This window comes from Taeniopygia guttata, chromosome 7, assembly GCF_048771995.1.
Source record: "Taeniopygia guttata chromosome 7, bTaeGut7.mat, whole genome shotgun sequence".
Classification (NCBI taxonomy): domain Eukaryota; kingdom Metazoa; phylum Chordata; class Aves; order Passeriformes; family Estrildidae; genus Taeniopygia; species Taeniopygia guttata.
The window spans coordinates 35619976-35635156 of NC_133032.1; the positions used below are offsets into that span (position 1 = coordinate 35619976).

General features: G+C 40.2%; 1 protein-coding gene across 3 annotated transcripts in view; it reads left to right on the forward strand.

Annotated features, from left to right (window-relative positions):
- Nucleotides 1–8223, forward strand: part of ARHGAP15 (Rho GTPase activating protein 15) — a 318797-nt gene extending 310574 nt beyond the window's left edge. For all 3 annotated transcript variants that reach the window (XM_030278121.4, XM_002198396.7, XM_072931738.1), the window contains one exon: nt 6948–8223. In XM_030278121.4, coding sequence (XP_030133981.4) covers nt 6948–7131 — 184 coding nt within the window. In that variant the 3' untranslated portion in view covers nt 7132–8223. The remainder of the gene's footprint in view (nt 1–6947) is intronic.
- The last annotated feature ends 6958 nt before the right edge of the window (nt 8224–15181 follow it).

Here is a 15181-nt window from a genome sequence, read left to right on the forward strand (position 1 = left end):
TCACACACAAAAACTAAAACCAAAGCCAAACTGGGAGGACAGAGTGGTGGCTGTCAGTAAATGGAAAAACGTAGCAGGTCATGCAGTTGGATCAGTTTTCCAAAAGGGAGACCTGGAATTTTAGAATAGGGAAGATTTTGTGGAAAGATATTGAATCCATCTCTTTGATACAATTTGGTTTTGGGGAGTGGGACCTGATCCTGTGCCCATACCAAGGTCTTTGGTGGAGCCACAATGAGGTCATAGGTTCCTGCCCTTGCTGTCCATGCACCAGCGTGCACCTCCTGCCTTTGGAGCTTCTGTGACTCAGAAGATGTCCAGAAAAACAAACAATCCCAAGACTGAGGTGCAGATAAATTGTTCCTCAGTGGAGCAGGAACACCTCCCCTTGTGCAGAAGAACAAGCAGGACTTCTCCAAAGCACTTTCCTGAATGAAGCCCCTGTAGAGGATGCAAGTACCTTTAGATACCTAAATGTGTTTTTCCATGCTGTCCTCAGCCACCCAGAAGAGAAAGTCTTTCTCCACAAGACAGGCATTCTGTGAGGTGCGTGCAAAGGCAAGAGCCCCCCATGCTCTTCTGCAGGGTCGTCGCATGGGAAGCAAAGTTAACCCAGCGCTGAGGAGAATTTATTTTTAACTGTTCTCTTATTAAACCAGGCTAAGCCAGAATAAATGCCTTTCCTCAGCTTTTCACAGTCTATTCAGCCAAGTGTGAAGCAATGTTCGGAGTTAGTTTAGTTATTATTCTCATTTAGGGCCAGGCTCCAAGGCAGTTCATCCAGGGAAGGGCTCGTGCTGTGAGATATGCAGGGGATCCCCTGAGGAAGCCCATTCTCCACCAGGGCCCTGTCAGCTGTCCAGGTACTATATATAGCCACCCAATGGTCACATTTAAAGCCTAGTCCATGGAGGAAGACAGCACAGAGTGCTCGTTCTTGTATCCCAGAGCAACTGAGGAGAAGGGATTTTTCCCAAAGTGCTGTAACACGAACCCACAGCTGCAGAGCACAGGAAGCCTATGGAGTTTCTGTAGGCCAGGAGCCATTGAGGCTATTTTCAGCAAAAGCAAGCTCTTAAGTATGTCTGAACTATTTCTGACCCCTCTTGTAACATATCCTACACCATGACCTGGTTTCTCTATTACCAGCCTAGCTATTGTTACAAATTTTACCTATGGAACAAACAGGGATTTAAAATGCCTTCATGTTTTACACAGCTAGATGCAACTAGCTTAAAACTGTATTAGTGCACTGTGACCCCTGAGTTGTGCTTGTTTGTTGCAGAGGAAACCACAGGGCCCATTTGGAAAAGGACAGACATTGTGGTGTTTTGGAGCTCCTCTACGGGCAGAAGCTTCAGGTCTCAGTTCCATACACACCAATCTCCCTGTTCCCATCACAGTGTACAGATCTCACAAGCTGGGGACTCCACTGATGATGCTTGCTTCTGCTTAGCTTCACCAGCTAGTGAATGCCACTCCAATGCACCTGAGCATATCACCCATATAGCCAGAACATAGATAAAGAGGTTTAGACTGCATTCATAAAATATCAATAATCTGAATTTAATGCTAAATTTGAAATTTATCTATGAAACAGCGCAAGGAATTGAACAATTTGCACAAATAGAGTTTGTGGCATCAGGGGCTCCCTTACCACCAGCTACCTCCATAAGTTTCCCAGGATGGAGTTAAGTAATGCACAGGCCCTGCCCTCTTCCTCCACGATGTGTGTATTTTGTATTTTGGTTTATCTCCTCACCTGGTGTATGGATATCTCTGCAAGATTTTAATCTGGTATAGGACCCCTGTCGTTGTTTGTACTTTAAGAGGACTCTCAAATCTGAAGTTTACTTGTCTTTTTAGTACCAAAATCCACTCAGGTTCTTCCCAAAAAACAACGACTGCAGCAGAACTGAAATAAATTGACAACAGAAAACGATGTGGCTGTGATATACTGTATCTCAGGAAAGTGTGTAACACGCCTTAAACGAAAAGGAAATATGCTGAGGAAAAAAAAGTGATAGTTTAGGTTATCTGTGCTTCATGTTATAGCTGTGGTTCCTTCCTAACACTGAAAAACCCAGCTGCAAAAGCCCTGTAAAAATGTGCTTATACACACACAGACATTATCACTTCCTAGGACGGTACGTTTTATTATCAGGTTATTTTCCAGTACATTTGGCACAGTTAAGGTAAGTATATTAACTTTACTTCCAAATAAAGAAAACAAAGTTGTACTGAATGTCTCAGGCACTGTCAATGAGTTAAGAACTGACAGGAGGTCCAAGTAATCAACCCTGTCTACAGCACTGAGCTTTCCCCTGGGACACCTCCTCTGATCATACAATGTATCTGACTGGCATGGATGTAGAATTGCTTTCAATAAAGATTTTATTTCAAGGTTGGATGATTCTTTCCCAAATGTCTTGTCTCTAAAGCAAAGTATGTAATACCTGTTATTTTTTAACTCCTGTGAACCAGCATTTGGGAAGGAGAGGAGCGTAAAATGTTGAGCCGAAAGCTGTTCATCATAAGAGACAAATTTTAACAAATTGATTGGGAGCTCTGCAATACCAGAAGTCAGAAAGCTGCTGCATAAAAACTGGCCTGTACCAGTGCAGTGAAGAGGCCTGTTAACAGAATTATTGCTGGGGAGAGCTGAAGGCAGCTGAGCCCTTACCAGGGCCAAGTCCTTAAGCTACATTACATTTGCATATGCCTGAGAATAGATAGGAAAGAGATATTGGCTAATTTGAGGATAATTATTGGCAAAGTGAATCAATGGGAGGCACACACTTTGACCTATTAAGGCAGTTCACAGGAACTTACATTTCAAATCAGTTCCCATCATCCCTCAGGATGAGCAACTCTGGCTATGCCAGTGGTTGCCAGCACAGTTCAGCAAAACCACAAAACCCACCCAAATGTGTTGTCATGGAATACCCCACTCAGAGAGGAGTCCTACTTCCATAAGGTTAGTTCCTATACCAAGAGGAGACATGACACAAATACAGCATTTTTAATCTTTTTGATTAAAAGAGGAGTTTCATTTATTTCTATTCATCTTTAATCTCTCTTGGCCTCTTGTTGGTCTTGGTTTCTGTCTCTAGAGGCAGAGACTTCCCTAGTGAACACAAATATTGTGCATAACTGGAGGACATGATTCTGACACAACAAAACCTCATTATATCCCTCGTTCCTCCACTGAATTCAGGGGAAGGCATTTCCTACACCTGCCATTCTAGCCCATAACCTCATACCAAGTGACCCCTTCTTACTCTTCTGACCCCCTCATTTTGTAAAGTGTTGTCCTTTAGTCACAGCCTATATTACCAGCTTGTGGAAGAATACAGGATTGTCCTATTGAAAAGTTACCCTCAAATTTCGTTTAAAACAGTGAAAGAATGCCAGGCATGGCTAAAAACAGTTCTGCTAAGGGTATAAATGCCCCTGACATTGAGCAAAATTAAATCCTCATAGGCTAGAAAAGGTTAAAAAAGTAAAAGTGAGCAGTTCTCAAAGCAGCTGGCTCTACCCTCCAACAATAACAGAGTGTCCTTTCCAATGGGATTTTCCTCCCTAAGTACACTGAATTCCCCAATGTTTTATGTGCAATAGGAATATGAAGTTGTTGGGGAGTCAGAGTCACTGTGGAAACCCTTTCTCCTCCTCAGCAGTTACAACAAAGTAAAAATGGATGAAGAACATTTCCTAACACCTACTGTGTTTGGAGCAATAATCCAGTGTGCTTTCCAAACGTCAAAATTAATAATGATTTTATTTAGAGAGTTTGAAAAGTGTAGGTTTAATGGAACTAGAGAGCCAAGTCACCATACAATGACCCTCTTAGCTGTAGTCTTGCCCTGCTCTCCTTCACATATTTTCCAGCTTGCAGTTGCCTTGGCAACAGCAAAAGCATAAATTCCAAGTATTTTTCCTTATATATCTGCCATTGACACTACAGCCCTCCTATCAGACACTTCTGCTGTTTTAATTCATCATTAGTTTCATTACTATGAATAATGAGAACTATATTTTCTGCGTTTCTCCTGACTTGTGATTTTAAGAACTGAAGACATTCTTGAGACTTGGTTATTTGGAGGGAAAAAAAAATAAAAAATCTTGTGCAGCACAGCACCCAACAATTTCTTGATATGGTTCCAACAACTGTGGCACCGGATTATAGATTGTTTCTAAAATAACCTTAAATTGATGGATCATTGCTCCTTTCATTTGGGCTTAACAAAAAGTACCACTGGCATTTCCTTTCACTCTTTATGTTGAAAATGGTGTGTCACTCTTTCTGCTCTTTTTCTTGCCAAAAAAAGAATTCTTTCCCATTTTTTCAATATTTTCTCTTTTAACAATTCAATTTCACCTAGTAGCTATAGTAATAGACCTAAGTGTGCATATTTTATTTTGATTTGCACTGACTTCTTTATTGGAGAAATGATAAAAATATCAGTTATAGAATTTCTTTGGTAAATGTTTGTAATCCAAAAAGACACAGAGTCCAAAACTTATTCTATTCAGGGGGGGTTGAATTCCTTCCTTCTACTTCTTCAGTAGCTGTGTTTTACCACATACTATTTACCTACTCAGACTTTCCATGTTTCGAAGTTTGCTTGCTTTATGGGTGTTTTTGTTATTATGGTGAAAACAAGTGAAACTGCATTGTTATACCAAGGATTTTCAAGACACTTTCTCAATACAGTTCTGCTTATTCTAGCATTAGGGTCAGGGAACCCAAATTTACACAAATTTTCATAATGCCATGTTACATATTGATGAGCCACAGTCAGTTCCTGCCCATCACCAGCACACACCACTCACAGCCTCCATTGCCTCATGCCATAGCCCCACCACCTGATTGCTGGGAAATGTTACCATGCCTGGACTTTGCCAGGATGCCATGAAAAAGATGGAATTTCCAGGATAAACCAGGGAAATTATTCTCAAGCAGAAGGGTTGGCCATGCATCTTCCATTTTCTGTGTCCCCATCAGGAACACGGGATCTCAACACCTGGCTCCACATTTTACAGACAAAGGAAGGCAGACCCCCCCCCCCCCCGCCCCATCCCTTCAGTAAACTGAGCTCTGTTGCCACACTTCTTCACCCTAATTCTGCTCATCCATAAGCCATTGCCTCCTTCTCCCTGCAAGGGGCTTCTCCTCCAGCTCCATCAGTGTTGTCCATTATCAACGCCCTCCTGCCTCAAAGCTATGGCTGATGCTGCTAAATTGATTATTTCTAAAGTTACCCAAGACAAAGCTGCTGAATTTCCCCCTCCAGTGAACATGCATCTCTACTCCTGTTGATGTCATCTCCAAATACTTCATGAAGTTTCCAACTTACACCACATAACAAGCTCAACAGAAACCAAATCTCCCTCCTGGAGAGTTCCCCAAGCTTTCTGTACATGCCTCTGCATAAGTGGCATGAAGCAAAACAATCTCGTCACCTCTGTAACATTTTTAATTGTGATAAAGATGTGTGACATCCATCAGAAGCCCACGCAGTCACTTGGCAACAAAACTTCTAACTTTTGAGGCTTTCTGAACTCCTAAGAGAAGAGATGTTATATTAATATTACCACAGAGGAAAGATAATTAATTTTTTAAAAAAATTTAATGAAGATGCTATATTTTAAGAAACTAATAGTTAAGCCAATCGGATTAGTGCCATATGGAGAGTGTTTTGTGCAATGGACACCACGGTTACTAGCATGAAGCAGAAGAAATTCTTCCTATTTATATATGGGGAAAAAAACATGAGTGTTGATGCTCCAGGAATGTGGTAAACTACAAGATTGGCGCAAATCCACAAGAGATGCTTTTTGCTGTGTGACTCACCCACTAACATGAAAAAAACACTTTTTTAAGTGCCTGGAGCTATTAGGTGTCACAAAGTTTCTTTCCCTTATAGCGTGGCTTGCTGTAAGTTCAGCAACAGGTATGGGAAAACAGAGAAAGCTGTGACAGCTTTTAAATGGTTGTCTGAATTTTAAAAAGGTAAATGAGGGACAATGGCAGAGTGGGGGGGAAAGCAGAACTTGGCACTTGGAATACTTAAGTTAAAACTAGCAGGTTAAGGAGGCATCCATAAATTCAAACATTTACATAATAAAGCTACATTTAGTTTGCATTCCTTGGTGGAGTTGTGCAATTTATTTATAAAATATCTATCTTCATTTACTAGTCTTTCCAACCCTAGGATGCATAATATATTCTGGAGGGTTGAGAGAAATGGATTTCTACTTAGTCTGTACTCACCGCCGCAGAGATTTATGCCAAACTTCCCACCTAAACTCCATCCATTAAACCTGTACTGTTCTTACACCAGACTTCTCCATCTTTAATGTCCTTTCCACAGGAATATTAAGCCTTAATACAGACACAAGATCAACTTTTAATAATAATAGTCCTTCTCTTGTAATTTTGTGGGTAATAAAGATATCAAAGGTTATAATCCTTACCATTATTTTCTAAGTCGTCTCATTAAGGTATGTGGTCTCTGTGTCTCTCAAGAAACTTTGTGTCAGGATAAGGCATGCGAAAGTCTTTAGTTACATAAATTTCACAATCCATTTCAGACCATACTCACTTTATTGGATTTAAATTAGCAGAAGGAATGTGTTTCATATGAGCCCTATATTAAGGGGCTTTTTTTTTTTTTTTGGTTTTCACAACTCTTTCAGTGTTGGAGACCATGTTAAGGGAAGCAGGGAATCTTCTCCGTGGCACTACAAAAACCCTCCTTTCCTTGTTTGTCACACTGGCAGAAATTTCTCTTGCTTCTCTATTTTCTTTCTTTTGGATAAGTTAACCAAACAAACACCCCTATCAGGAGAAACGTTTAAAAAGTGCCTCTATGTGCTTCAAGAGCAACAGTGACTCCTCTAACACCCTTCTTTTTTAACCAGTTCTTTCCTTTTGTCAACAGGATAGCAGCCAAGGAATCCGTGAATCTTATGTCAACACAGAGCTTAGGAATTGTGTTTGGACCAACACTCCTTAGACCTGAGAAGGAGACAGGGAACATGGCAGTCCACATGCTGTACCAAAATCAGATAGTTGAACTTATGCTGAGCGAGTACAGCAAGATCTTCGGCTCGGAGGAAGACTGACAGACAGGGCCTGTTATTGAAAACGTTCACATCTGTCTTGATGTCTAATATTTTTACATTTCTGTAAACATATTTCTGAAATATTTCTTTTTCTTTCAAGTGACAGATGCCTCATTTTGTGCAAACTTAATGATGATTTTGTGTCTAATTTTCAAACATTGGAATAAAAAATATTGTCAACATTTGCCTATATGCATTCTGCATTAACCCTTTGAGAGTTTCATTATGCTAGCACTCCAAGTGTCACTTTTTCTGCAAGCTGAGCATACAGCATATGGCCCTAGACCATAGAAAATGCTGTTTACCAACATATGCAATGGCACAGAAAGACAGATAATAATTGAGGAGGTTTGTAGAAAACAGATTAAAGTATGTATATTTAAAGCAATGAATTAAAGCAGTGACACGAGATCATTCATAGCTAATCTGAGTATAATTTACCTTTCTCTTTGATATACGTTGAAAATTAAAAACATGATGAATAATCATTTGTCTACCCCAAGAGCTGGGAAAAAAATGCATTTAATGCTTTTAAACAAATAAAATAAACACAAACAAAATGAGAATGTCACTATTTGCATAACAGTGCCTAAAAGAAATTAAAAACGGAATTGGAACTTTGGCATTTTTACTTAAATGCAGTACATGAAATGAAGACATTGCATGACTGCTCATTTTAATGTAACATCCATTTTGATTCTTCATCACACTGTACATCTGCCCGCTTTCCCCAGCTATCTCATGTTCTGTAGCATTTGTATTGTGCTCCTGAGGATGCTTTATTGGTGAACTACATTAAATTCATCTAGAAAGAACTTTAAAAAAAAGCCTTTTCATATGCCCTTAGGATTACTTGGCTAGACTTGAATCAATTTATGCATTTGATGGTTAGTTTCAGTTGTCATGGATAAACAAAAGGGTAACTGTCTAGAATATATCAAATATTGTTTCATTTTGAAATGTATGTTTCCAGCTATACACATCTCCTATCCTGTTTTGTAAAAGTACTCTGCTGATAAAATGTAGACTTATGTTTGACAGCTTTTTAATCAAGTTCAAAGAGAATAAATAAAACTAATCCAGTGTGGTAAAGAGTCTGTCTGGTTATCGATTTGTTCATAAAATGAAAAATAAACCATGTAAATAAGATGTGTGAAACACAGATCCAGAAGCAAATATTTAAAGCAATTAAAGACCCCAAAACATAGGATTAATGCATAGGTCTGCTGTGCATGAGAGATATGTCTTCAATATCACCTCAGCAGATCATGGGCAGCTTCTGTTTTTACTCAGCATTGTTGTGCAAAATTCCATGTTATTCAGGAAAGGTCACTCCTTGGAGCAGTCATTTATGGGAACAAATATATAATGAGGCCTGATTGTTAACTAAGACCAGGCTCTTTCATCAGGTACTAACAGGCAGAAAACAAAACCAAGAAAGCATAAAAACCAGCCCTGAGATGTTTTTTCTGACCAGTAATGAAGATGAAAAACACGAAACTAAACAAAAATCTCCCTTACATCACAAATATCCAGCTCAATAACTTCTGAACAAAAGTATAATGTACTGGAGAACCCAAATTCACTTTATGTTCAAGAAAATATTTTTCATGTTAATGTCAAGCCATGAGTACTTAAACAGTGATGCTTTTCAGGATCATCATCTATAGACTCTTTTAATAGCAATAAACCAGGCGCTGTTTATAGCCTGTGGAAATGACTGGAAGAAAGATAGTCAGAAGTTCAGTCTATTCCTTAATAAAGACCATTCACATTATGGCCCCACGGGTGCTCACAATCATGCTATTGAAGTAATTTCTGCTATTACTGGAAATGAAAAGTTCACTTGTTACTTGGAGCCTGTTGCACTCAGAAGAAAAGATTCTTAATTAATTAATTAATCTTCTTTCAGGCTTTCTTCGGAGCATGGAGTCTCCTCTTGTTTTTATAAGACAAATCTTATGAAATGTACCGTATCTCTCTTAAGATCAACTGGTTTAAAGGTTATAAAAAAAAAAAAATCAAGGAAACTTTTGGACACATGAGTCTTTCTTTGGGTTTGAAGGGTTCCTTACATGAACACTGTAAAAAAGTGCTGACTGCTTGGGCTAAATGCTCTGTTAAACTGCAGCCTGGATGTGGGCAGACAATCTGGGGGGACACAAGTGGCTCTCAACAGAGAAGTGTATAAATCCAGGGCCTGTAGCAGATGCCTTTCCTTTCTCATCCCGACAACACAAAGGAATGGCCATGCCTTGCTACCAAGCTGCTTCCTTCCCCAAGAGACCAATTCTTCCTGTCTCTCTTAATACATACATTAATTTAATGGGGAAAATTACTGACTCAACCATTAGTCAAAGAGCCAGCCCTTCAGCCCCTGCCATCAGCAGAAACCAGAAGGACAAAAGAGGGGAAGAGTGGGGAAAAAAATAGAAATAAAAATAAATGTTCAAGCCTTAACTGCAGCCGGGTTTCTTTCTCCTCCTGCTCAAGCAGTTTGCTCTTTATTACCCAAACTCACAGCCCAGGACTCTGACAGACTCTTGTAGCTGGACATAAGCATTTCTAAATCCCAAAAGTGTCCAAGTTTTGCAATTCACTGAGCCTGTATTGCCACCACATTGCACTTCCATTTGGTACTTATTGGAATATTCACTATCACTTGGTAGCAGTTCTGCTCAAACTCTGCTAGATATTTAGCAAGTCAAAATTAGACTTGCAGAAGACCTTTCTTTTTCAGGAGCCAGCATCAGTTTGAGAAGGGCCATGGATATTTTGAGCAAGGAGCTATTAATGGTAAATGATCAGAAAAATGAAACGTGAGAATGCAGCAGACATATGTCCAAGGATCACTGTTTATCTGCATCTTCTCCCTGTGAAGAGCATCTTCTACTCAAACTCATCTGAGAAGCATGAGCACAAAACTGGGATTGATTCATTAAAAGGAGATACCAGAAATAAATCTCTAATGGAACCAAAAAAGGGCATTTCCAGCTGCAAAGTTTTATCATTAAAATAAAGATAAAACATCAGCGTATTGAATTGTAAGCTTCAGTGAGAGACTCAGTTTTTAACTCAAGTAATTCCCCTCCAAAGCAGGATTTCTGAACAAATGATGAGACACACTGACTTGCTGAGCTACAGCTAAAAGAGGAGACAAACTCCCCTGAACAATTCTTTATTCCTCTTTTTATGTACATACATATAGATACGTATGTTTTGCAAGTAGCATACATTTTAACAGTTGTTTAATTCTCTGCCAGAACAGTGCAGGTAACACTCAGCCTTTTTTTTTTCCAAGCACCCCATGCTGCAACAGAGCCTCAGGCTGCTGTTCAGCCCAAGGCACTCAAGAATCAATTTCCACATAGGATACAGATCATGGGCAGAGCTGGGAAGAAAGCTGGGAAGTGAGTTGGGCTCACAATCACCACTGTGATCAGGCAATGTATAGATTTTTACATGGCTAACGCCCAAAGGAGCCAGAAGAGCCTTGGGGAACACACATATTATCACGGCACAGCAGAAAGGAAATGTGGGCCACAGCGAAGCTGAGCACAGTCAGAGACACAAGTCTCAATCACAAGTCCTGGGCTTTGCAGGATGCAAAAATGGAGCCCAGGGTAGTTGTTGGAGCCTTTCCTAGCACCCACTTTGGGTTAAAAACAACTTTTCCCTAAAGATCAAGGGACAAACAAGTGGTCTGCGGAGGTCGGGCTGTGCCCAAACCTTTCTCTTCAAGAAATGCTTCAGGATGCTACTAAAGCACCAATTTCATCCTTGTGCCAATTCACCACCAGTGATCACAGCAAACAAATGTCCTTTACCATCACTCCAGGCTATTATTACACTCCACAAATTCATACTTCCAAACATACCGAAATATTGTGAGAATTAATGTCCCTTTTTACTTAGAGAACCTTGCTGCAAAGATTTGCTTCATGTTGCATAGAGAGCATGAGCTCTCACTACTGTTTTTCACACAAAACATATATTGATGTTTAAAACAAAGATGAATTCAAGACTCAGGACATGACAGTTGAGGATGCAATTCCACTGCACACAAATGTGTGAGAAACTGAGACACAGAGACACGTGTCAAAAGAGAACTTTCTATTTTAGTGCTCTCTTTATTCAGACTCATCCTTTCTTTTGTTTTTGTTTATTTTTCTTGCTTTTTAAGTAGATTCATAGAATGGTTTGGGTTGGAAAGGAACTTAGAAATCACTTCATTATAACCCCTACCATGGGCAGGGACACCTTCTACTATCCTAGGTTGTTCCATACCCCATCCAACCTGGCCTTGAACACTTCCAGGAATGTGGAATCCACAGACACTCTGGGCAAACTGTGCCAGGACCTCACCACCCTCACAGACACTTTCACTTTCTATTCTGCACCCTAAATTCACCTTTAGTAATCAGGAATTGGGGTTCTGCAGGCGCCCAGCCATGCAACCCAAGGGCAAGGTAACCTCAGAGACAAGAGAACAGAATGACATTTGTCTTACAAAGCCTTGACCGTGGTAAAGTTTTCTGACTTTCTATAATTTGCCCTTAAACCCTCAGAAATACTTCAAAGGTGCTGGGAATCCACCATCTCCCAGCAAAGCAGGCTGTCCACATCTCCAAATTACCTGGGGCCACCCCTTACACCTTCAGTAGAAGTTGAAGGCTTTATTTAACAAGTTTTAGAGGGACCATAAAACACTGCAAGTTCAGATTGAGTGCAAATTAGTTATCCACAAAACACCACCATTTTAGAGCACATTTCAGTTAAAAAAATGCAGACTCAAATTCTCTCCTCTTTGTCAAAATGCAGTTTCTGTGCTCAGCTCTTATCCATAAGTTTTTTGGCTGTGTTTGTGGTAGATAAAGGGAACAAGCACCTCTCCTTTTCTATCTTGCCTCAAAGCTCAGAAGCGTTCAAGAAGCAGCTCAGAAGCTTTTTGGTTGCAATTTAGGGGTAGGTGGTGGTGTGCCCTTTGCTCTGGAAAATTAAAGTGACCATACTGAAAATGTTTGACCAGTCCATTGCTCAGGCTCCAGCCTGCCCATTGCAGCAAAAAAGGTAGAAAAAGTCCAGTGTTATGACAACCTTTCCCACAGGGGATGTTTCTTTGCAGCCCCAGGCAGTAAATGGTTTTAAATAAATGGCTGAACACCCTGTACACATTTCTATCTTTATGTAGTTTCTGTCACTTATTATCCATTTTTTATCCTGCTAGGCTCTTTGTCTTAATGGTATCTGATGAATTTCCCAGGTTAATTATGCACCATGTAAGAAAATATTTTACTTGTATCACTTTTAAATTCATTAGCTTTTAGTACTGTTGTATAGCACTCTGCTTGCTCTTGATTTATGGGAAAGGCTAAATAGGATCATCTGACTGACCTCTCCTGGCAATTCACTCTCCTATATACCACTAACACATCACCTCTCATTTGTCTCTTAATCAATTTAACCTTCCCTCAAATGGAAGATCTGCTACACCTCTTATAACTTGCTCTTTCACTAGATGCTCTGTGCATCTATTCTGCCTTTTAGAACCAAGCTCTTAAGCATCCAAGGGGGAAGGATCCTTAATATTTTCATTATTGAACTCTTTACAGCTCTTAAAGGAATCAAGCTGCTTGTTTGTATCTGATTTCGGCTCTGCACTGAAGAACTGAACTGTCCTTATTGCCTGGACCAGGTTCACAAGGGAATCTGGGGAATTAAATACTATTTTTGTCTATACAGAGAATGTGCCAGTGCTGCTGGTTTCTCCCTTGTGGCTACTTTACCTTGCAGCTCTCCAAATTTCCATCAGCAGCTTCAGCCACATAACCCTGGCTCTTTGGTACCTGCCTGAACCCCTCTTGGTTCCTGGGCCCCTTGCAGTCTTTTACCCACAGGACACTAGCAGGAACTACTTCTGCAGTTGCTTCTGCTGTTGCAAATTTAAAATGCCGTGCAGACTCTTGTTTTTCAGCTGGAGCACCCACATTTTCACAGAACCACAGATTCCACATGCCCCCAGAGCACCCAGTGCTGCAGGAACATAGAGCTGGTGACCACCTTGCTCCATAAGACACTGAGTTCAGACAAAGCAACACAATAACATCACTTATTCCAGAGCATTGTTGGTTGAAAATAAAATCAAATTCCCTCTTGTGATTACGATGTGCTTTACCTCAAATGTGAGAACTAAAAATAAGGCAACTACCTTAAACAAACACGCCCTAAGATACAAAATGCAGCACCTTCCTGAGACCTCTAGTACTATTCTTTTTCACATTGTGTCTCTTTGAAGTGCACATAGACAAAAACACTGGCAGTGTTTTCCCTCTGATGCTGCAGTTTTTGAGAGTATTATGCATATTGCAGATGCGGTTTTCTTGCACTAGATTGAAAAAAAAAAGAAATAATCTTATTAAAAATGTAAAAGGATTTCAGGGTTCTGTGCATACTCAGAGAAAAGAGAGATGTCAACAATAAACATGCCATCTGAACAATACGGAAGGACCTCTGTCCCATGGGCATAATAGATGTTTTATTAATAACTTGCTTTTATATATTTTTCTCATTTCCCAAAACAAAGGGAGGAGGGGGAGAAAAATAAAAAAAAAAAAAAAGCAATGGGTTTGAAAATCAAAACATTTCCTTGACTGGACAATTCAACAGCCTTCCTGAAACACAGGAGGATAAATTGAGACCTGGTGCATTTTCTGGGTCTGTGTTCTCCTGTCCTGGGTGTATTTCTTACATCAGGACACTGATGGCATGGGGAAGGAGCCCCCCTGGTTCTCCAGAGTTATTCATGGAGTACATCAGCTAATGGATTGAAAAGGTGGGTCTTTTAACTGGCTTCAGCAGACTCAGCACAAACTTAAAAGGATTTTACTCATTGTCTGAGACTGCTGGACATGGTGTAAGAAAGTAGAGGGAAGACAGGGGCCACTCTGAAGAAACAGAGCAACTCTGACACAGCAAACTAATATTTTTCCTAATTTAAGTCAGCCCTGTTTTGTCAAGTTTTTGCCTCAGGAATGGATAAAAGAGACAAATGAGTCTTTGCTCCTCTAGGTACCTTCAACAGGAGTGTGTATCCAGACTCTCAGGTCTGGCCCATATCAAGTGATTAGGCCCAGGGAATGGTCACCCTCCAGAGGCATTTTACCCTCTTTATTCACTCTCTTTAGCATGATATATTTTTACCTCACACAGAGCCTGTGTTTCAGGTAATTGAGACCTCTTTGGAAATGCTGTTCCTACAGTACAGGCCCTCAGTAAACCAGTTTTTCATGCCAAATGGCTTTCATAAAGCTAGGCAAATGTGGCAGGGGGAAAGAGGGACATGGGATGAATTAAGGCACGGGATGTTGGAACAATATGATCTTTAAGACCCCTTCCAACCCAAACCATCCTATGATTCTATTCTATGAAGGGAAAGTGCACCTAAAAGTAATTTTCCTCTTCCATTTTCTGCCAATGTCTATGACCTGGCCTATTATGGAACAACACTTATATTTTGTTTTTTGGATAGCCTACCTGTACAAACTGATGGAAATTATTATGGAAATAGATGCTGTTAGAGAAATCTGTGATGTTCTTAGAGGCTGAGAAAGAGGAGGGCTCCACCTCAGCAGCACCACCATTTATCCCTAAGATCATGAGTAGGTACTTGCTAGGAAAACATTGCTTTAGAGCAAGTAGTGAAGAGAGGTGAACCTTGAGATCCATGGCCAGAAGGTCTACAGGCTCCTCTCAGGCACTAAAAAACTTTTCCAGTATGCAGAAATTCCTGTTTACTCACATAAGGTTTTAATTGCTTCATATCCCCAACAGTTTTTACCCAGATTAGATTTTATCCTGTGAAGACCAAAACCTTTTTTAATTCTTTTCTTACCTGTGTGACTGGGGATTCACTCATAGAAGAATTGGAACATTTGACCCCAGACATGCCCAAGTGCAGAAGGAATCCTTCACTCCCATATCAGCTTGGGATGCCTTTTCCTGCCTTATACAAGTGCAATTTGCAAGGCTGCAGGGGTCACAATCTGTGCTT